This window comes from Mus musculus, chromosome 11 (genome assembly GCF_000001635.26).
Source record: "Mus musculus strain C57BL/6J chromosome 11, GRCm38.p6 C57BL/6J".
Classification (NCBI taxonomy): Eukaryota; Metazoa; Chordata; class Mammalia; order Rodentia; family Muridae; genus Mus; species Mus musculus.
The window spans coordinates 69631766-69653716 of NC_000077.6; the positions used below are offsets into that span (position 1 = coordinate 69631766).

At 46.2% G+C, this 21951-nt stretch overlaps 1 protein-coding gene and 1 non-coding gene across 2 annotated transcripts; one reads left to right on the plus strand and one right to left on the minus strand.

Annotated features, from left to right (window-relative positions):
* Positions 1-1205: 1205 nt before the first annotated feature.
* Fxr2 (fragile X mental retardation, autosomal homolog 2) lies at positions 1206-21532 on the plus strand. Its single transcript, NM_011814.2, has 17 exons — positions 1206-1633; positions 7625-7677; positions 8469-8562; positions 9517-9588; positions 9676-9824; positions 10282-10375; positions 12073-12189; positions 17040-17210; positions 17385-17463; positions 17963-18072; positions 18698-18784; positions 19079-19307; positions 19474-19671; positions 19758-19958; positions 20213-20308; positions 20445-20542; positions 20839-21532. The coding sequence occupies exons 1-17, from the start codon at positions 1553-1555 to the stop codon at positions 20932-20934; spliced, it is 2025 nt and encodes a 674-aa protein (NP_035944.2). The 5' UTR covers positions 1206-1552; the 3' UTR covers positions 20935-21532.
* Mir467f (microRNA 467f) lies at positions 3635-3754 on the minus strand. The gene has a single exon (NR_035420.1). It is a non-coding gene; the product is annotated as a microRNA 467f (primary transcript).
* Positions 21533-21951: the final 419 nt, after the last annotated feature.

The window sequence follows — 21951 nt, forward strand, 5'->3', positions numbered from 1 at the left end:
TTGTTAAGTATTTATTTAATGTATATGAGTACACTATTGCTGTTTTCAAATACACCAGAATAGGGTACCAGTTCCCATTATAGATGATTGTGAGCCACCATGGGGTTGCTGGGAATTTAACTCAATACCTCTGGAAGAGTAGTCAGTGCTCTTAACCACTGAGCCATCTCTCCACCTCACACCCCTTATTTTTACAAAAAAAAAAAAAAAATCTGTTATACGTGTGGGTGACCACGAGTGATGTTATATGTATGATGTTCAGGAGACAACTTGCAGGAGGATATCTCCTTCCATTTTGTGGTCTAGGAATACAATTCCCGTTAAGCTTCGTATTCGAGCCATCTCTCTCTCTCTCTTTTGTTACTCCATGACAGTTTTTCCTGTATTGAATCCCCTCAGAATTTATGCATCAAGTTATGTGGCATTTTGTTTTTCATACGGCACTAAATTTACTAGAATACTAGTCAACTTAGGGCAAGCATGGTAATGACATGGCTGTAATTTTTGCACTTGGGAGGTGGAGGTTGGAGGACCTATTCAAGGTCATTCCCCCACTACCTAGTTAGTTCATGGTCAGCCTAGGACACAAGAGACCCTGTCTCACAAAACTTAAAAAAAAAAAAAAAAAAAAAAAAAAAAAAAGTCTACTTAAGCCAACAACAGTGACTCTTGATTCTCCTATGGATGCAGAGAGTCAACACATGCGCATGGACACCAAAGCCCAGCGCCTGCGCACTGGGCAGTTTTTGCCTTTTGGTTCCCCCCCCCCCCCCCTTTTTGGAGTGTGCGCACCAAGAAAGACAAAGGTGGTGAAAGTGACCAAGCAGTCATTCGGGCGCATGCCCATCCCTAAATTGCCCAGGCTCCATGGGGCTCACTTTGTGGAGGCGGAAGTCCAATCCGATGCAGCGAGCGCGGCCCCCCTCTCCCTTTGATTGGTTTGCTTCCAGTGTTGTGGGGCGGGGAAAGGAAGGGACAGGGACAGTGGAAGGTTGGAGTGGTACAGAGAGCGTTCGCCTCGTTCTGCGCAAGCGCAGAGAGGCGACCAGGAGGGGGCGTGAGAGAGTGCAAGAGAATGTGGAAGCCCTGACGCGCTGGCGAGCGGGAGCTGGGTCGCTAGCCTAGACGCCTGCGCCTTGGCCCTCCGGCTCCGCGCGCGGCGGGCGGGTGCCCTGTGCGCCTGCGCAGTAGGCGGCGGCAGCAGGGGGAGGTGGAGGCCGTGGAGCGGCAGCGGCGGGTCCCGGGACCGAGGCAGCAGCGGGGGCGCCGGCGGGCGGAAGCTGAGGTGACGAAGGCGGCGGCGGCGGCGGCGGCCGTTTCCCTCACGGTGGCGGAGACCAAGGCAGCGGCGGCGGCGGCGGACGGGGAGCGGCCCGGCCCCGGCCCCCTGCTCGTCGGCTGTAGCAGGGCCGCCGTGGGGCCGGCCCGGCTCCCGCCCCCCGCGGCTCCCCCTCCGGCTCCTCCTCCAGGGAGACGCCGGGGACCCGGCCCGGCCCGCACTCAGGGCTCTGTTTCAGCTGCTGCCGGGCCAGTCGGAGGTGGTGGCGGCGCCATGGGCGGCCTGGCCTCTGGGGGGGATGTGGAGCCGGGACTGCCCGTCGAGGTGCGGGGCTCCAACGGGGCCTTCTACAAGGTGAGACGGCGCGTCGACCCGGGCCACCCTCCTTAGCCCCCTCCCCCAGCCGAGGCAGGGAAGAGTGGAGCGGGATCGAGTTTCTGGAGCTTGGTCTTGACCCTTAGAACCTTCGACCCACGTTCCCACTCGAAACCCTCCCGTGGCGATCGTGGGAGTTAACCCTCGTGCTTTTATTTTGAGCTCGCTGTTACACCTGCTTTTATCAGCTGAAAACATGGCCATCAGGTCATTCCTGTGCGGGGATGGGAGCCCCGGGTCCCTTTGGAGAAAGCCCTTTTCCTAGCTTCTAATCGACTTTTCTTGTTTTTTTTTTTTTTTTTTTTTTTTTTTTTTTTTTTTTTTTTTAGTGTAGGCGATACTTCAGCTTTTAATCACATCACCCCTGCAGCCCAAGCACATGGAGGATTCGCATTCTTTTCCTACATGACCCCCTTGGGAAGGTCCACTGTCCCACATTAGGTCTTCAGGGAGCCTTCTGCCTACTGGCTCTAGACCATTTGCTCAACTTTTGGTCTTAAATTCCTGTTCCCAGGCTGACAAGAAATGGTCAAAACCCATCTGTGTTATTTAGCATTAGCATCTTTGGCCTCAGGTTTTTATCAGCCAGCCATAAAGTGGATTTGTTGGACAAGTTTGTCACCCACCACACCTATATTCCAAAATCACCTATGAGGGATGGATTCACGCTTATCTCTTTGACTCTAGATATATTTAGGTCATTCCTCTATCTTCTTGGTAAGTTTAAGCTTCACTGTCTCTCAAAGGCCATCTCAACAAGTTCTTATTCTAACAGATTTCTGCTTGTTGACAATCCTTCTGGAAAGAAAAAAAGTATCTTTCAGAATTGCTTCTTTAATCAGCTTTTTCTTTGCCTAAGATTTGATTCCTGTGAACTTTTTTAAGGGGTGTGGTTGGGACAAGATCCCCTCCCTGGCTGCACTTGAACTCTTCCTCAGCCTAGGATTACAGCTCTGGCGTTACTGGTTGAGCCACCATGCCAGACCAGACTTTTGTTTTTTCCTTCTTTCTATCCACCACCCACCCCATCTTCTGTATCTGTCCTGAGTCTATTCTGGATCCCACGCCCCAGATATTTTCTTCTTCTGATCAGTGGGGTTCTGAACATCTTTTGACTTTTATGAGTGGAATTGTCCCGGACACGTTTGGTCCCTCTCTTACTCTTCATCCTGGAGAGAAAGAGGAATTTCCATAGCATGAGATGGGTGAGAAGAGCCCCTTTTTCTTCAGGTTTCCTCAGGTTGTCTGTCCCCCTACCCTAGTAGAACTTCTACTTTCTTATGCCCTTGGAAATAACTTTCTCTGACTCTACTATGAAATTGTATCTTTTTTGTAGCTGAAAAAAGACTTAGGTTTGCCCTACCCCTGTAGATGGTTCCTACCCTCACTTCAACTGATATGCTAGTTATCCATTATAAAGGCCAGGCCATTTTTTTCCCTTTTCTGATCAAGTTCTTTACCCAGTGCCTATGGGTGCACATACCTATTAGCTTTAATGCAGCTTCTCAACTAAGTCTCGGTCTTTTTAGCTTGGTATTTCTGTATTCCTGTGTATCCTTGATGATGTCTACCTGTCTAGTCTGTGTATAGCTGAAGAAGGCTCCTAGCTGATTCTGTCACTTTCCTAACTCTTGGTACTTTTTCTTCAGACCAGAACAGTGTCTCTAACATTTCTGTTTTCTGTAGCAAAAGTCTTTAATTCTTTTGGCTTCTGAGAGGACACATTAATGTTTTAATATCTATTTCACCCACATTTGTATTACCTTTGTTAAAACAGTCTCCTCAGGCTGGGTATGGTGGTACATACTCTAACCCTAGTACTTAGAAGGCTAAAGTAGGATTGTTGAAGTTCAAAACCAGCATGGGGAATGGAATCCAGTCTAAAACAACCCAAACAAACCCAAAAAGTACTCTTTATTATGCTCTCTTTTCCTCGATATGTTAGTCTTCATCTGTATCCTTCTAACATCAAAATGTTAAAAATTCCAAAAAAGCTGTGTGTAGGTGTGTGTGTGTATATACATACATACACACACACACACCTACACACACACCCACCCCCGTTCGATTTCTGGGTACAGGATTTCTCTATGTAGCCGTGGCTGCCCTGAACTCAAACTCTGTGGGATAGGTCTGCCTTTGTTGAGTGCTGGGATTAAAAGCATCCACAACTACTCTTAGTTTGAAAAGTGGTTCTTAAATTGAGTATGAGATCAAGATAAGATATTTGCATTTGGTTTAAGGAAGCTCAGGAGCCATGCACAGCTGGGACAGATGAGTGCTCAGTTCCAATTAACTGTATGACATGGTTGGGCTGGGACATGAATTCTGTTACACATATGGGTATCCAACAGAAAGTCTCTCTTTTATCCTTTTATTCTGTGGGCCAGAGCAGTGATAGATTTGAGGGAAGCAGGGACAGGATTCTTTGATAGTATAGAGTTAATAAAAGCCAAATATTGAGTGTAGATTTTGTATTCTGGCCACTTCAGCACTTTCTGCTCCATGACTGAGTTAAAGACATTGCCTAAGTGTAATGTAGATACTTACCTATTCAAACCTTGCTGATTAATATTTATGACTCAGCAAACTTTGGTGTGAGTAAGGGATACTAACTTTTTAGATCTTTTACGTTTGGGGAGATTCTTTTCTCCTCTCACAAAACTGTTTTACTGTGATTTTTCTAGAGCCAGTAAATATCAGATCTGAGGTCTAAGTTATTTTAGAATTATCCTATCAAACTTGGCTTTTCTGTCAGGATGTGATGTGTTTTGTTAAGGTGGTTTCAGGTGGCTTGGGCTTTTAACCCGGGATGACCTTGGACTCCTGGTTTACTGTGGCCTTTCCTAAGACCTGGGATTACAGGTGCACACCATCAACCCCAGCTTCATAATGTGTTTTGTTTTGTTTTTGTTTGTTTTTTGAAACAAGGTTTTTCTGTGTAGCCCTGGCTGTCCTGTAACTCATTCTGTAGACCAGGCTAGCCTCAAACTCAGAAACCCGCCTGCCTCTGTCTTTTGTTGTTTTTTTTTGGGGTGGGGGGCAGGATATCCTGTGTTGCCCTGGAACTCACTCTGTAGGCTAGGCTGGCCTTGGAAGGTTTAGGCCACCACCAACCTGTTAAGATGGGGTCTTATTGTATAGCCTTGCTTTGTTGATAAGGCTAACCTTGAACTTGAGGTCTCATCTTAGCCTTCCACTGAAGTACATCCTCAGCCAGGTAGCCCTCCTCCGATCTCTTCCTTCTTTCTTCCTTTCCCTTTCCCTTCCTCCCTTCTTTCATTTTTAAAAACATTTCTCCCCATATAGAGACAGGATTTTTATACTTTGATAGCTCAGGTTACTCTGAAACTTAGCACGTAGCCTAAGCTGACCTCCAATTCTTAGACCCTCCTGCCTCAGGCTCCCCCCAAACAGCCAAAGCAGGTCGTATCTGAAGCAATATTCAGGGTTAGATGTTCTCATTATAAGGAAAGAATAGTTTTGTAAGTGGTGACTGGCCAGGTCTGTGAGGTGGGAACTCTGTATTCTCTAGAATATTATTGGTACATTTTCTCCTAAGCTCTGCCACTATCCTAGTTACTGTACTTAGGGCTGGTCCTTGAATATTGTTAGCCTTTTTTTTGAAGCATCTGGCTTTCTTACTGCTTTTGATGTTGAGGATTGAAATCAGGGCTTTATACTTGCTAGGCACACATCACACGGAACTATATTCTAGCCAAACCCCCCTTATCTAATCTATCTAGTGTTTTTTTTTTTTTTTTTTTTTTTTTCTTCCAGAATAGGGTTTCTCTGTAGCCCTGGCTGTCCTGGAACTCACTCTGTAGACCATGCTGGCTTGGTTAGAGATCTGCCTGCCTCTGCGTGTTGGGATTAAAAAAACCACCACCTGGCAGCTATTATTTTTCCTTTCTTCCTTCCTTCTTATCTATCTTCCTTCCTTCTCTATCTCTGTCTATCTGGCAACTTATTATTTCTTTCTATCCATCCACCTATCTATGAGACACTGTCTATATATTTCTGGGTAGCCTGAACTTGTGATATAGACCAGGCTGGTCGTGAATTTAAAAAGATTCACTTGCTCCTACTTCTCAGCTCCTGGGACTAACAGCTCTCTAAACTGTCTCCACTTCTATCAAAAAACGCAAATACAAACTAATGTTTACTAATCAAAAGCAACTGTGGGACTAAGAGTGTAGTACAGTTGGTAAAGATGCATAAAACACCGTCAGCACCAGATAAACAGGGTGTAGTGGTGATCACAACAATGCTCGCACGATAGAAACAGGAAAATCAGAAAGGCTCTGCTTCATGTGAGTTTCTGTCTCTAAAAGAAAATCTGTAACATACCTAAATGTAAAATAAAAATCTTGGGACAGGGAGATGGCTCAATGGGTAAAAGGTATCTGCTGCCAATCCTGTAGACCTGAGTTTGATCCCAAGACCCACATGGTGGAAGAGAGCCTACTTCGATAGGTTGTCCTCTGACATCCACACACGTTGTGGGGAAAACATGCATGTGTTCACACACACATAACACGTATACAATGTGTAGTTGTTTTTTTTTTTTTTTTAAGATTTATTTATTATATTTAGGTACACTGTAACTGTCTTCAGACAGCTACAGAAGAGGGCATCAGATCTCGTTAGGGATGGTTGTGAGCCACCATGTGGTTGCTGGGATTTGAACTCAGTATCTTTGGAAGAGCAGTCAGTGCTCTTAACTGCTGAGCCATCTCACCAGCCCCCATAATGTGTAGTTTAAAACAGAGAATGAGGCTGAAGAGATGGCTTAGCATCGACTGCCTTTCCAGAGGACCCAGGTTCAGTTTCCAGTACCCACATGATAGCTCACAATTGTCTGTAACTCCAAGGTCTAACACCCTCAACCACATACATGTGGGCAAAACATCACTGCACAAATGAATGTGAATGAATAAATAAATACTAAAAAACGACTAACAAAATTTCTAGAAGACATAGGAGAAAACTTGTGGCTTTGAATTCCAGAAGTTTCTTAACCATGAAATGAGATCATACTTTGTAAAATAATAGTAATAGTAGTAATAATAGTAATGAATTAGACTTTATCAAAACAAGAAAGAACAGCCGGGCATGGTGGCGCACACCTTTAATCCCAGCACTCAGGAGGCAGAGGCAGGCAGATTTCTGAGTTCGAGGCCAGCCTGGTCTACGGACTGAGTTCCAGGACAGCTAGGGCTACACAGAGAAACCCTGTTTCAAAAAACTGAAGGGAAAACAAAACAAAACAAGAAAGAACAATTGAGACTGTAGGTTGAATGTACAGTTTAGACCTTCTTAGGAAAGAGAAAATAAAATAGATTATTTAATGATTCCTATTGTCATGATCTCAAGATTGGTGGCTTTGCATATTTTATTTTTAGATTCAGTAGTTATTTCTGTCCATTCAGAACTATGACATCTTTTAAATTGTAGTTGTTTTTTTTTTTCCTTTTATAAACTGCTGTTTCTTTTGAACTTCTCCAGTGTGTTCTATTCTTTAAGTACTCAGTCTCTGGGGATCAGACCCTTCTCCCTCTTGGCAGCTCTGATATCTTCTAGATGTTCTAGTGCAGTCGTTCACTGTCTTATGGGATATTATTGGCCTTGCTGAAAGTTGCTAGTGATTTAATTGAACTCGGGCAAGCTGCTTAGCTCTCTGGGAGCAGGCAGGTAGGGAGGTAACAGGCCCTGAGTAGATGAGCAGCTTCTGGGCTGTTCCTGGGCAGGTTTTACTTTGTGCCTCGTCCACGTTTTCTAGATTCTCTCAGTATCATTTCTTTTCTCATTCTTTATATTCTTTCCCATCACAGTCTTTCTGGCGATGTTTACTCTGCTCACATCTCCAGCTAAAACTCTTAATTTTAAAGGTTTCTGATATTTCTTACCTGATGGCTAAGGTGGTGGTAAAATGTATTTTCATTTATGTTTTTTACATTTTCTCCCTAGGGCTTTGTAAAGGATGTCCATGAAGACTCTGTCACTATCTTCTTTGAGAACAAGTAAGACCTTGGGAATAGACAAGCTCAATATCACTAGGCCCTAAAGGAGGGTGAGAGGAGAGACTGCTGAGGTCTGTGAGGCCTGTAATAGATGGCAGAGAGCTGAGGGTTTAGATGGAAATTCTAAGAAAAGAAGAGCAGATAGCTTGGTGCAAGTTTTGGTCACTTGATAGTTGGTAGCAAGGATAAAAGACCACTATGGAACAGGATCTGGTGTTTTGACTTTTTTTTTTTTTTTTTCTCGAGACAGGGTTTCTCTGTGTAATCCTGGCTGTCCTGGAACTCACTCTGTAGACCAGGCTGGCCTCGAACTCAGAAATCTGCCTGCCTCTGCCTCCCGAGTACTGGGATTAAAGGCGTGCGCCACCATGCCCGGCTTGGTGTTTTGACTCTTTACCAGGAAGAATAAAAGTGGTCTGGCTGGGGGTGGGGTGGGGATAGAGGATTTTTGGAGGGGAAACTAGGAAAGGAGATAACATCAAATAAAGAAAGAAAACATCTAATTAAAAAACAGAAAGAAGCAGAGCAGTGGTGGCGCATGCCTTTAATCCCAGCAATTGGGAGGCAGAGTCAGGCGGATTTCTGAGTTTGAGGCCAGCCTGGTCTACAGAGTGAGTTCCAGGACAGCCAGAGCTACACAGAGAAACCCTGTCTCAGAAAACCAAAAAAAAAGAAAAAAAACAGGAAAAAAATGGAAAAAAAAAAAAGTGGTCTAAGGGAGTAACCCCCTTGTGAAGAGGTGGACAATAACATCAATCTGAATAGCTTTCATGTCACTGTTTGTCCTATAGCTGGCAGAGTGAGAGACAGATTCCCTTTGGGGATGTCCGACTACCGCCTCCAGCTGACTACAATAAGGAAATCACAGAAGGAGATGAAGTAGAGGTAAGGACTGTGAGGTCCACCTTTCCAATGTTTGCTTTATTAGGAACCTTGGTTTTTTACTTACTGATTGTGTTCTTTCCTTTTCTGAGCCACCGTGTCTAGCCATGTAGTCAGTGAGTAATGTAGCAGTGCCTTTCTATCGTGGCTGTGACCTGGGGGCACCAGCTTTAAAGGATCTGCTTCTTCATTTGTCACAAATGCACTTAAAGCCTAACTCCTACAGTTCCAATATATATGTACGTGTGTGTACAAGGGGTGGGGGGTTTGGTTCCTGGGGATTGAAACCCAGGCCTTGGGCATGTAAGGCACGCATTCTACCACTGAAATGTATCTGCAACCCCAGTTTCAGTACTTGGAGGCTGAGGGAGGAGACTCACTTAAGCCCAAGAGTTTTTGATTGTTCTGGTCAATATAGTGAGACTTCCATCTCTCTCTTTCTCTCTTTTAAGATTTATTTATGTATGTGAGTACAGTGTCACTGTCTTCAGACACACCAGAAAAGGGCATCAGATCCCATTACAGATGGTTGTGAACCACCATGTGGTTGCTGGGAACTGAACTCAGGACCTTTGGAAGAGCAGTCAGTGCTCTTAACCTCTGAGCCATCTCTCCAGCTCAAGACCTCCATCTCTTTATCTTTTTTCCTTAGTGTGAAGTAGTGTGTGTGTGTGTGTGTGTGTGTTTGAGGGGCATGAGTGTTCCACAGCTTAGGAGTGGTGGTCATGACCTGTGAGCTCTGGGACTTGAACTCAGGTCGTTGGGCTTGGAGAACTCTTGCCCACTGAGCAAAAAAAAAGTGAAATAAATAAAACTCAGGGACCCCATACTTTGAGTTGGTATCTCCTTGTTTCCTCTTGTGGGTTTACGAATGCTTGGGTATTTGGATGCTTTCTCCAATTCTTGATATTTTTGGATAGTCTTCAATGCCATTTCTCTTTATTTCTCCTCTTTCAGGTCTATTCGAGAGCCAATGAACAGGAACCTTGTGGCTGGTGGCTGGCCCGGGTGCGGATGATGAAGGGAGATGTGAGTGACTGAAGCCCTTTGGGGAATTCCTGAGACTGTTCTTTTGTTCCTGAAAAGGTAATATACATTCTTTCTCTTTTCTGCCAGTTCTATGTCATTGAGTACGCTGCCTGTGATGCTACCTACAATGAGATTGTCACTCTGGAACGACTTCGGCCAGTCAATCCCAGTCCCCTTGCAACCAAAGGCAGCTTCTTCAAGGTTACCATGGCTGTGCCTGAGGACCTCAGGGAGGCGTAAGTGTTGGAGAGGTTGGGGATTAGAGACTTCCACAGTGCCAGCTCTGTCCTCGTTTCTCCAGGTCTTCCACTCTTCACTCTGCCCTGTTCATCCTCTGGCCTGTGAGGACCTTTTTACATGCTATGCCCATAACCCTCCCATTTTTCATCGTTCACTCTCTCTTTTCCTGTCTGTCTGTGTTTTGTTGGTTTTGAGATGGCCTCACTACACAGCTATGGTTGACCTAAAACTGTAAACCAGACTTGCTTTGCAGTCACAGAGCTCCTCCTGCCTGTGCCTCCAAGTGCTGGGACTAAAACCGTGTGCCACTGTGCCTTGCTGTAATTATTTTACAAAATGATTTTCTTAAGCCCTGTTTTTTTAGCAGGGGTTCTACCTCTCTGGTTTTCTCCTCCCCGCTTGTTCCCGGGCTTCTTGTGCCCCCTTTCCTGAGCATGTTACTTTTTTCTGCAGCTGCTCCAATGAAAATGTCCATAAGGAGTTCAAGAAAGCACTGGGAGCCAACTGCATCTTTCTCAACATCACAAACAGTGAGCTCTTTATTCTGGTGAGTTTCATGCTTGAATTTAACAAGCCTACTCAACAGTTTTTCCTTTTTTACTGCTTAAACTTTTAGAAAAGTGGATATATGGCTTTTGCTCATGCTCGACTATGTTCATGCTTACTTTATTCCTTCTGATACTTCTGGACCAGGTAGCCTTTCCTTTCCTTAATTGTCCTTATGTATGACTTTAATTTATTCCTTCTCTTCTTTTTTTCCTATGCTAGAAATTAAACCATGATTTTCACACACCTATGTGCTCTAGACAAGTGCCTTGCCATTTAGCTGTTGTACCCCAGCCCTTGGATATATTTGGATCTGTGTGTGTATATATTTGCATGTATATAGGTGCACGTCTGGGTTGGAAACCCTTAAGTGTTGGTATCCGATATCTCTTAATCATGATACACTTTACAAGGCGGCTTATCTTCACCTAACCCAGAGCTAGCCAACTTTGGCTAGCCAGCCAGCTCTGGGGGTTCCTGTCTCTCCCTTCTCCGTGTATCTCACAACCACCAATAACTCCAGTTCCAGGGCACCTGACACCCTCTTTTGGTCTATGCACCTATGTTCATATAACATGTTCACACACAGAGAGATGTACATAAATAAATACGTGGGTTTTTTTTTTTTTTTTTTTTTTTTTTTTTTTGAGACTGTCTGCTGTAGACCAGGCTGGCCTCGAACTCAGAAATCCACCTGCCTCTGCCTCCTGAGTTCTGGGATTAAAGGCTTGTGCCACTACCTCTCTACCTGCTATAAATATTTGAAAATGAAACAAATGTATATCTCTCTTCTTGCTCCTTATTGTCATATGACTCCTATCAGTATTTAGCTATTCAGCTGCTATGTGACTGACAGTAGTTTTCATGTAGCCTACCTTATTTCTTTTCTGTTTCCTCTTGGCTGGCCTGGTATTCACTTAGCAGAAGCTGCCCTGACTCTGTGACAGTTTCCTGCTTTACAGTCCCTAGTTTTGAGATAGGCATGTGCTGCCACCTACCTTCCTTCCTTCCTTTCTTTTTTTTCCTTTTAAAAATGTATACAGCATTCTGCCTGCGTGTACCCCACAGGTCCAAAGAGGTTACTAGATCTCATTACAGATGGTTGTGAGCCACCATGTGGTTGCTGGGAATTGAACTCAGGACCTCTGGAAGAGCAGTCAGTGCTCTTAACTGCTGAGCCGTCTCTCCAGCCCATGCTACCACCTTATTTTAAACTTCATTTCTTGCCAGGTGGTGATGGTGCACGCCTTTAATCCCAACACTCAGGAAGCAGGCAGAGGCAGGCGGATCTCTGTGAGTTCAAGGCCAGCCTGGTCTACAGAGTGAGTTCCAGGACAGCCACAGCTACACAGAGAAACCCTGTCTTGAAAAACAAACAAAAAGCCAACTTCCTTTCATTATTCCTGCCCTTTTTCAGGAACTGGCATTCTAATGCCAAGTCTCTAATGCTTCCATGGTGTGTATTTTGCTTTAAAAAGTTATTTTTACTTTATGTGTATTGCTGGTTTGCCTGCATGTGCATCTATGTGAGGGTGTCAGATCTCCTGGAACTGGAATTACAGACAAGTGTGAACTGCCATGTAGGTTCTGGGAATTGAACCTAGCTCCTCTGTCAGAGCAGTCAGTTCTCTTAACCTCTGAGCCACTTGTCTCTGCCCATATATTTTGCTTTTATACTTCTTGTTCATCATTCCCCAGTCAACCACAGAAGCCCCTGTGAAGAGGGCATCTTTGTTGGGTGATATGCATTTCCGAAGCCTTCGCACCAAATTGCTGCTCATGTCCCGCAATGAAGAAGCTACTAAGCACCTAGAGGTAAGTTCTGACTGCTGTTTCTCACCCTGAATAACAACGGCCTTTCCTTTCTAGTTTTCTTTTGTGTCTGAAACACATAGAAAAGGCTACTAGGTCATTAGTCCTGTGTGGCTAATTTATTTTATCATCCTCAGAGGACAGTATTCTATTGTGGTTTGGTATGGATTTAAAAGGCTTGGTTTCGCCGGGCGTGGTGGCACACGCCTTTAATCTCAGCACTTGGGAGGCAGAGGCAGGCGGATTTCTGAGTTCGAGGCCAGCCTGGTCTGCAGAGTGAGTACCAGGACAGCCAGGGCTATACAGAGAAACCCTGTCTTGAAAAATAAAAAAAAAAAAGGTTTGGTTTTGTTTTGTTTGTTTTAGTTTTTTGAGACAGGGTTCTCTGTATACCCTTGTCTGTCCTAGAACTCAACAAGAAATCCACAGATCGCTGACCCTGGAGTGCTGGGATTGATGGCATGCACCACCACTGCCCAGCAGTGTTGTTTTGAACAGGGCCTCACTGGTCTTCTGGCCTGGAATTCTTAGGGTTTTACTGCTGTGAGCAGACACCATGACCAAGGCAACTCTTATAAGGACATTTAACTGGGGCTGGCACTGGTTAGTCCATTATCATCAAGGCTGGAACATGGTGGCATCCAGGCAAGTGTGGTGCAGGAGGAGCTGAGAGTTCTACATTTTCATCAGAAGACTGGCTTTTTCTAGACAGCTAGAAAGAGAGTTTGAAAGACCTATTCCAACCAAGGATATACTTCCTAATAGTGCCACTCCCTGGGCCAAGTATATACAGACCATCACATTTCACTCCCTGGCCCCATAAACACATGAGTCTTTAGGGGAACATACCTACACATAGCATAAAAAAACATACATTTAGTCTCAACAGTGTTCAAAGTTTCTTCTAAAATTCATTCAGTCACTTAACTGTAATTTCCAAAGCAAGGCAGAAAATAAGCTAGGCAAACTCCACATTGGATCTCCATGTTTGATGTCAGTGTGGTCTTCAGATCTCCAACTCCATTCATTCATTCATTCATTCATTCATTTATTTATGGGTTTTTCGAGACAGGGTTTTTCTGTATAGCCCTGGCTTTCTTGGAACTCACTTTGTAGACCAGGCTGGCCTTGAACTCAGAAATCTGCCTGCCTCTGCCTCCCCAGTGCTGGGATTAAAGGTGTGTGCCACCACGCCTGGCTTTTTTTTTTTTTTTTTTTTAATTTATGTATAAGTGTTCTATTTGCATGTACACACCTCATGCCAGAATAGGGCATCAGATCACACTATAGATGGTTATGAGCCACCATGTGGTTGCTGGGAATTGAACTCAGGACCTCTGGATGAGCAGAAAGTGCTCTTAACCCCTAAGCCATCTCCAGCCCGCTACTGCTGCTCTTGGTGATCATCCCATGGCACTGGCATCCCCAATATGCTGAAGTCTTCCACTGCAGCTAGTCCTCTCATTGGTTCTCTTCATGGTGCCATGACCCCTTCAGTTCTGGTCTGTCAGCTGCAACGGAGGCTGCACCTTCACCAATGGCCTTCTATGGCCTTTCTCAGTGCCAAGCCTCAGCTGCTCGTCATGACCTCTTCATGCCTTCAAAACCAGTACCACCTGGGTGACTCTTACACATTATGAAGTACAGCTGCAGCACAAGGTACAACCTTGGCTAGCTCTGGAACACAGCTTCTTTGTGCTCTCAGAAAACACTTACCAGAAGCTTTCACCTCACCTCAGTGATGCTGGCCTCTTCTTTAATCAACACCAATTTCTTTCTTTTTGGGGGTGGGGGGTTGGTTTTTTGGTTGTAGCCCTGGCTGTCCTGAACTCCCTCTGTAGACCAGGCTGGCCTTGAACTCAGAAATCCGCCTGCCTCTGCCTCCCAAGTGCTGGGATTAAAGGCGTTCGCCACCACTGCCCGGCCACCACTAATTTCTCAGCGCCAGATCACCAGCATCAATTGACACAGTAGTCTATTACTTTTGACTATAAAGCCAGATATATATAGCCGAAGCTGCCTAAGTTCTGCTGTTTGCTGGGGCTGGAACATGGCCCACTTGTTCTATTACATCATCACTGGCTTTCTGTTTTCTAACAACTTCACTGTCTAGTTTGGCTATCCTGGAACTTGCTCTGTAGATGGACATTGGACTCAGATCTCCTGGGATTAAAGGCATGTACCACCGTGCCTGAACCTAAATTTAGAAGGGTGGGATCTTGCCCCAAGGTCACCACTCCCTTAACTCAATATCTGAGAACACAGGATTCAGTTTCATTTCACTTTCTGGTGCCCCTTTAATACTTGAACCATATATTTTATATTTTTCCTTTCTCGGCTTGTTACACTTGTTTAAAATGGTTATCATGAAGCTTAACTAGAGAACAAAGTCTATGATGGGAGTTTGTTTCTGAGACCTCCTTTGTTAATGCAATTAATCTGAGTCTTGCACCTTAGCCTCAAGCAGACAACGTCAAAAAGTATGCACATTCTTTAACAAAATACCACAAAACCACTCTCTAGGCCACACATGGAAATTGTCCACTGAAACCTCTTGAGTTAGGTCGGCACAGTTCAGATCAATCTCCGTAATAAAAGTCTTCTTATTCTACTACGAGATTCTACTACGAGAGCCCAGTAAGCCCTGTTTAAAGCCTTGTATTGCTTTCCAAATCCAAAGTCCCCAAATCCACATTCTGATAAACAAGGCCTATTACCGCTATACCCCAGTCCCTGGTACCTACTACGTCTGTCTTTTTGGTTTTTCGAGACAGGGTTTCTCTGTGTAATCCTGGCTGTCCTGGAACTCACTCAGAAATCCACCTGCCTCTGCCTGCCAAGTGCAGGGATTAAAGGCATGCGCTAAGGCGACTCTTATAAGGACAGCATTTAATTGGGGCTGGCTTACATGTTCAGAGGTTCAGTCCATTATCAAGGCTGGAAATGGTGGCATCCAGGCTGGCATGGTGGAGGAGGAGCTGAGAGTTCTACGTCTTCATCTGAAGGCTGCTAGCACAGTCCTGGCTTCCAGGCAGCTAGGATGAGGGTAGTAAAGCCCATTCTCACAGTGGCACACCTCCTCAACCAGGGCCACACCTTCTAATAGTGCCACTCCCTAGGCCAAGCATATACACACCATCACACCAGGATAGCCTCAAACTCAAAGGGGTTGCCTGCCTCTGCATCTCAAACACTAGGATGGCAGGTGTGGACCACCTTGCCTGGCTGTGCTCTGCTTGTTGTTTGGTTTTTAATCATTTTATTTTATTTTATTTTATTTTTTTTTAAGATTTATTTATTTATTTATTACATGTAAGTACACTGTAGCTGTCTTCAGACCCTCCAGAAGAGGGAGTCAGATCTCGTTACGGATGGTTGTGAGCCACCATGTGGTTGCTGGAATTTGAACTTCAGACCTTCGGAAGAGCAGTCGGGTGCTCTTACCCACTGAGCCATCTCACTAGCCCTCATTTTATTTTCTTAAGTAAGGGTGTTTTGGGTTGGTTTGGTTTGAGACAGGGTATCTTTGTGTAGTCCTGGTTGTCCTGGAACTCCAATCCAACTGCCTCAGCCTCCCAAATGCTGGATTCAAAGGCATGTACCACCACTGCCTGGTTTTTTGGTTTTGTTTTAAGATATCCTAGACTGGCTTCGAACTTCAAACCTTTTATTTATTTTATTTTTTAAAGATTATTTACATGAGTACACTGTAACTGTCCTCAGACAAACCAGAAGAGGGCATCAGATCCCATTATAGATGGTTGTAAGCCATCATGTGGTTGCAGGGAATTGAACTCAGGACCTCTGGAAGAATAGTTAGTGTTCTTAACTGCTGAGCCATCTCTCCAGCCCAAACTTCAAACTTTTTTTTTTTAAATATTTATTTATTTGTTTATTATATGTAAGTGTACTGTACCTGTCTTCAGACACTCCAGAAGAGAGCATCAGATTCGTTACAGATAGTTGTGAGCCACAATGTGGTTGCTGGGATTTGAACTCAGGACCTTTGGAAGAGTAGTCGGCGCTCTTAACCACTGAGCCATCTCACCGGCCCCCCCCCAAACTTTTTATGTAGCCAAAAGTGACATTTAGTTTTTGATCCTTTTGCCTCCCTCCATCTTTCTGGTGCTGGGATTGCAGGTGTGGCCGCCAAATCTGTTTTTTTGTATGACCGAAGGTCTAACCCAGAGCTTCCTGCGTGCTGAGCAAGCACTCTACCTGCTGAACTACTCTCCCAGCCCACAAGTTGTCTTTCCCCCTTCTGTACACAGGATGGAGCACAGGGTCTGTTGCTTACAAAGCAAGTGTCCCTCTGTTGAGCCTGGAGCATGTAGCTCTTGAACATGGTGCACATTCACTCATGCAGGAAAACATGCATGTACATAACCACTTTCTGTCAGCCTGTCTAACCCGCCTGCTCGTCTTCTTTTTTTTTTAAGCAGAATAAGCATGGATTTATTAATAAAAAGAGAACTCCTGAGAGTGGGAAGGGCTCAAAAGAGGAATACCATTTGTACTACTTTGAGATTAAGCAGGTCAGCTGTAAGCACTTGTCAGAGGATAGATCAAAGGCACAGTGTGTGTCTTGGTAAGGATCAGTTAGTGTTGGAACCAAATCTAGAACTTTGGTGGCTTCTAGTTCAAACTGCCCTCATTACAGTCCTCACTGCTCACAAGCCCTGGCATTTAAAGGTGCCTGCGGTTTCCATGGAAGTTTCAGTGGCTAGGCAAACTGCAGGTGGTTCTGGTTTTCTTTCATAGGAGTTTTCTTCACACATTTAAACGATGAGGCATCCGGGCCATGTGTTCTGAGATTTCACCTCCAGGGTCTCACAGTGCCTTTTTCCTTTCAGACAAGTAAGCAGCTGGCAGCAGCCTTCCAAGAGGAGTTCACAGTGCGAGAGGACCTGATGGGTCTGGCGATCGGAACGCACGGTGCCAACATCCAGCAGGCTCGGAAAGTGCCCGGAGTGACTGCCATTGAGTTGGGTGAAGAGACCTGCACTTTCCGAATCTATGGGGAGGTCAGCAGAGATTGGACTATTGGGGCCTTTGGGTGACAGAGGGGATTGAGGCTAAGGTGGAAAGCAAATCTGAAGTTATGGTGACCTTCCAGCCTGACTTTGGTGACAGCTTATTTCTCCAAAGTCAGAATGGCAGGGAGATCCGGATTCTGTTTTAGTTTACTTTTTCTATAGACACCAGAGGCATGCAGACAGGCTCGAAGCTACCTTGAATTTTCCGAGGACTCTGTACAAGTGCCCAGGAACCTGGTTGGTGAGTTTGAGTGTGTGTGTAAAAGGGATAAAGTTAGGGCCCAGGTGGCAGAGTTTTGAAAATAGTTTTGTCCATGTAACTAGGATTGATGCCTGCACATATGGATGGAATAAATAGTCTGACATGGGAATAAGGAAGGAGACGATAATAAACCTTGTAGGGATTGTATCATTTTTGTCCCATAGAAAGTTTGAGATTCCTAGAAGCAGGAGAATGAATTACGTGCAATATATGTAGAGAAGTCTATAGAAAAGTTTTATTTATTTATTTATTTATTTATTTATTGGTTTTTCGAGACAGGGTTTCTCTGTATAGCCCTGGCTGTCCTGGAACTCACTTTGTAGACCAGGCTGTCCTTGAACTCAGAAATCTGCCTGCCTCTGCCTCCCGAGTGCTGGGATTAAAGGGGTGTGCCACCACGCCCGGCAAGAGTTTTAATTTTATTTCCTTAGTGATAACAACAAAAATTAAAAGCCTAATTCCTTCTTTATCCATTTAGGCAAAGTGATCGGAAAGAACGGGAAAGTGATTCAGGAGATTGTGGATAAGTCTGGTGTGGTGAGGGTTCGTGTGGAAGGAGATAACGACAAGAAGAACCCCAGGGAGGAGGTACTGTTTTCTGGGGTCTGGTGACTTGTGGAGGGCAGAACACAGAACCTTTTGTTTGCCCTAGTATACTATGATCCTGTCAGTCTGAGAGGTGGGCTTAACATTTCAGTCTTTTTGTTTTGTTTTGTTTGAGACAGGGTTTCTCTGTGTAGCCCGGGCTGTCCTGGACCTCACTTTTGTAGACCAGGCTGGCCTCGAACTCAGAAATCCACCTGCCTCTGCCTCCCGAGTGCTGGGATTAAAGGCGTGTGCCACCACGCCTGGCAATCTTTTTCTTTTTTCTTTTCTTTTCTTTTTTTTGAACAGTAGCTCACTCTATAACCCTGACTTGCCTGGAACTTACTTTGTGAATCAGGCTAGCTTTAAACTCAATTCACAGAGATGTGCCTGCCTCTGCCCTTCTCAGTTTTGGGACTAAAAGTGTGTGCAGCGGTGCCTGGCTTTTTTTTGTGGGAATGGGGAGGGTGGCGGTTTCGAGGCAGAATCTCTGTGGCTTAGGTCATGCTAGCGCTTTGCTGAGAAGCTGAGGATGGCTTTGTGCTGTTCTTGCCTCTGTCTCCTTGGTGCTAAGATCATGTGTGCCATCACGCCTGACTTGTAATTTTCCTGTTGGTCTTTTCTCCAGGGAATGGTTCCCTTCATATTTGTTGGCACCCGAGAGAACATCAGCAATGCCCAGGCACTGCTTGAGTATCACCTCTCCTACCTGCAGGTACCCATATCAGAAGCCTGGGGCAGGGACAGGCGGGGTGGCAAGGAGGGCATGGACCTCTAGGACGTAATCTTTGGGACTATTGTGCCTGGTTTGTTTGTAGAACAGGACCATTGGTGGATATTTTGGCTCTGAGACTGTATCCCGAAATGTTCTTTTTAAGCCTTTGTCTTCCTAAGCCTAAGTCTTGAGAGCTCAGCAGCGTAGGACCATGTGACATGGGTGGGGACGCTTGGAGGAAGGGGACTGACTACTCTCTTAATTCTCCTGTGTTTCTTCCATCTTTCCAACCAGGAGGTTGAACAGCTTCGCCTGGAGAGACTGCAGATTGACGAACAGCTTCGGCAGATTGGGCTGGGCTTTCGCCCTCCTGGGAGTGGACGGGGTGGCAGTGGTGGTGGCAGTGACAAGGCGGGCTATACCACAGACGAAAGCTCCTCCTCTTCCCTGCACACGACCAGAACCTATGGGGGCAGCTATGGGGGCCGGGGCCGGGGCCGGAGGACTGGTGGTCCTGCCTATGGTGAGACAGCTGTGTGGGCAGTGGAGGAGGTGGGTGGAAACTTAGGAAAGCAGTGACTGACCTGGGTCCTGTGAGTGGTAGGAAGAGGAATTCTAATTTAGATGTGGTGGTTGAACTCCTAGGACAAGCACTATTGTCTCTGAATAAACCCTTCTGTGTTCTTTAGGCCCCAGCTCAGACCCCTCCACAGCTTCAGAGACAGAGTCAGAAAAGAGAGAGGAGTCTAATCGAGCAGGACCTGGTGACAGAGATCCCCCAAGCCGTGGAGAAGAAAGCAGGAGGCGGCCGATTGGGGGCCGGGGAAGGGGACCCCCACCTGTTCCCCGGCCTACCTCAAGATATAACTCATCATCTATTAGCTCAGGTATCAGAGCTGGGGTCATGGATGGTGACCTGAAGGAGAAGACAGTGGCCACCTGACTCCCCAGCCTCTTCCTTTTGTTTCACTAGTGCTAAAGGATCCAGACAGCAATCCTTACAGCCTCTTGGACACATCTGAACCAGAGCCTCCAGTTGATTCGGAGCCTGGTGAACCTCCTCCAGCAAGTGCCCGTCGTCGCCGTTCCCGCCGCCGCCGTACTGATGAAGACAGGACTGTCATGGACGGAGGCCTGGAGTCTGATGGTCCTAACATGACAGAGAATGGCCTGGGTGAGGGGCTAGCCTGGAGAATTCTTAGAGGTGTGATTAAGAATGAAGTATGGCCGGGCGTGGTGTTGCACGCCTTTATTCCCAGCACTTGGGAGGCAGAGGCAGGCAGATTTTTGAGTTCGAGGCCAGCCTGGTCTACAGAGCAAGTTCCAGGACAGCCAGGGCTATACAGAGAAACCCTGTCTGGAAAAACCAAAAAAAAAAAAAAAATGAAGTATGAGAGGGTGGGTGAATGACTCTTCTTTACTCCACAGAAGATGAATCAAGACCCCAGAGACGAAATCGCAGCCGCCGCCGCCGTAATCGTGGTAACCGGACTGATGGGTCCATCAGTGGAGACCGCCAACCAGGTCAGCTGACATACAGAATTGGAGCCTTTCTGGAACTAAGATGAAATGTCTCATTGGCTGGGAAACCAGGGTTGGATTCATTGGGAACCATGAAATCCCGAAGTTCCTGAAAGTCTTGATCCTGTGTCTTTCCTAGTGACTGTGGCTGACTATATCTCACGGGCAGAGTCTCAGAGCCGCCAGCGGCCCCTGGAACGCACGAAACCCTCAGAGGATTCTCTTTCAGGACAGAAGGTAGGCAATCAAGATACAGCCTACCCCACTTTGTTGTTGTTGTTTGTTTGTTTGTTTGGGGCAGGGACACAGAAAACTTTGCAAAGAAAGTTGAATTGACTGTATGTGATGGAGTTCAGGCTAAGCTGAGGGTAGAGCAGAGCCGGCACAAACAGAAGACAGGGCTGGTGGTGATTGAGCACAGGGGGGTGAGGGACCTGGCCTCCACGTGTGTCTGTAGTGAGAAGGAAGGCGTGCCTGCATCTGCTGTACTCATCAGCTGCTTCCTTTTTGTTTTCCTCCTGCTTCCTCTGTAGGGTGACTCTGTCAGCAAGCTTCCCAAGGGCCCCTCAGAGAATGGGGAGCTCTCTGCCCCCTTGGAGTTGGGTAGTTTGGTGAATGGAGTTTCATAAAACCTCCGGTCCACATCCCTCCTTTCTCCATCTCGCTTGCTGCCCACCACCATGGCCCTCATGGGTCCAACTGACCTGCGCTGGAGCTGCTCTTATCTACGGGGGAGGGGGGTGGCACAGCAGCTTGGGTCCCCCCCAACCTCCAGGAGCTAGTGGAGGGGTGTGTAACAGGGTCATACCCCTCCCTCTTGTCCACCCTACCCCCAGGGTGAGGGAGCCTCCCCTTCCCTTTCAGACTGGATGTGCCTTTATCCTCTAATGCCCCGACCTCTGAACACCCCCATTCTCCGCCTGTTGGTGGGGGTGCTCCTTGACCCACCCAGATTTGACAGTTCAGGGGGGCTCCCCTGCTATCCCTCCTCCCATCCTGTACCCCCCATTTCTGGGGCCTCATCACTGTGGAAGACGGGGATAGTGAGGGTATTCGTGGGTGGGAGGCATGGGGAAGGTTTTGGAATAGAACCAGGGGTATGTATGAAGGGGGGTGACAAGGTCTCCCAGGGGAGTTGGGAGGAAATAACCTTGTCTGGTGGATGAGAAGGCGTATTTATTTTTCACTGTACAGTATTTAAAAAGAGAATAAAAAAATCCAAATGGCCTTGTGTTTCCCATGTTGCCTTTGTCCCCAGTCTGGGCTGTTTAAATCTCTAGGGCTGACCGGCATTGGTCCCTGGCTCTCGTTCTATAGCCTTTATTATCAGCTCCTCGTTCTGTGTCAGGAAGATGATATTCTGGGAATGGCTGCATCCTTAATTCTCCGTGGCCAGAGGACCGTGCTTCAGACCTTGCTGTTTCTTCCCTCCCTTGGTTGTTGAGAGTTGGGCCACTCCTGAGCCCTGAGTCACAGGAGGATAGGCCAGGCTCCGTGAAGCTGGAGCTGTTCCTGGTAGAAGCTGAGAGTCTGAGCAGGCTGTTTAATCCGATTATCTGGGGCCTGGGGCACAGGCTGGGCCTTCAGCAGAGAGGAAAATAGGGTTTCCTCACCATAGCCTCTAGAACTCAGGAGGGCAGGTTGTA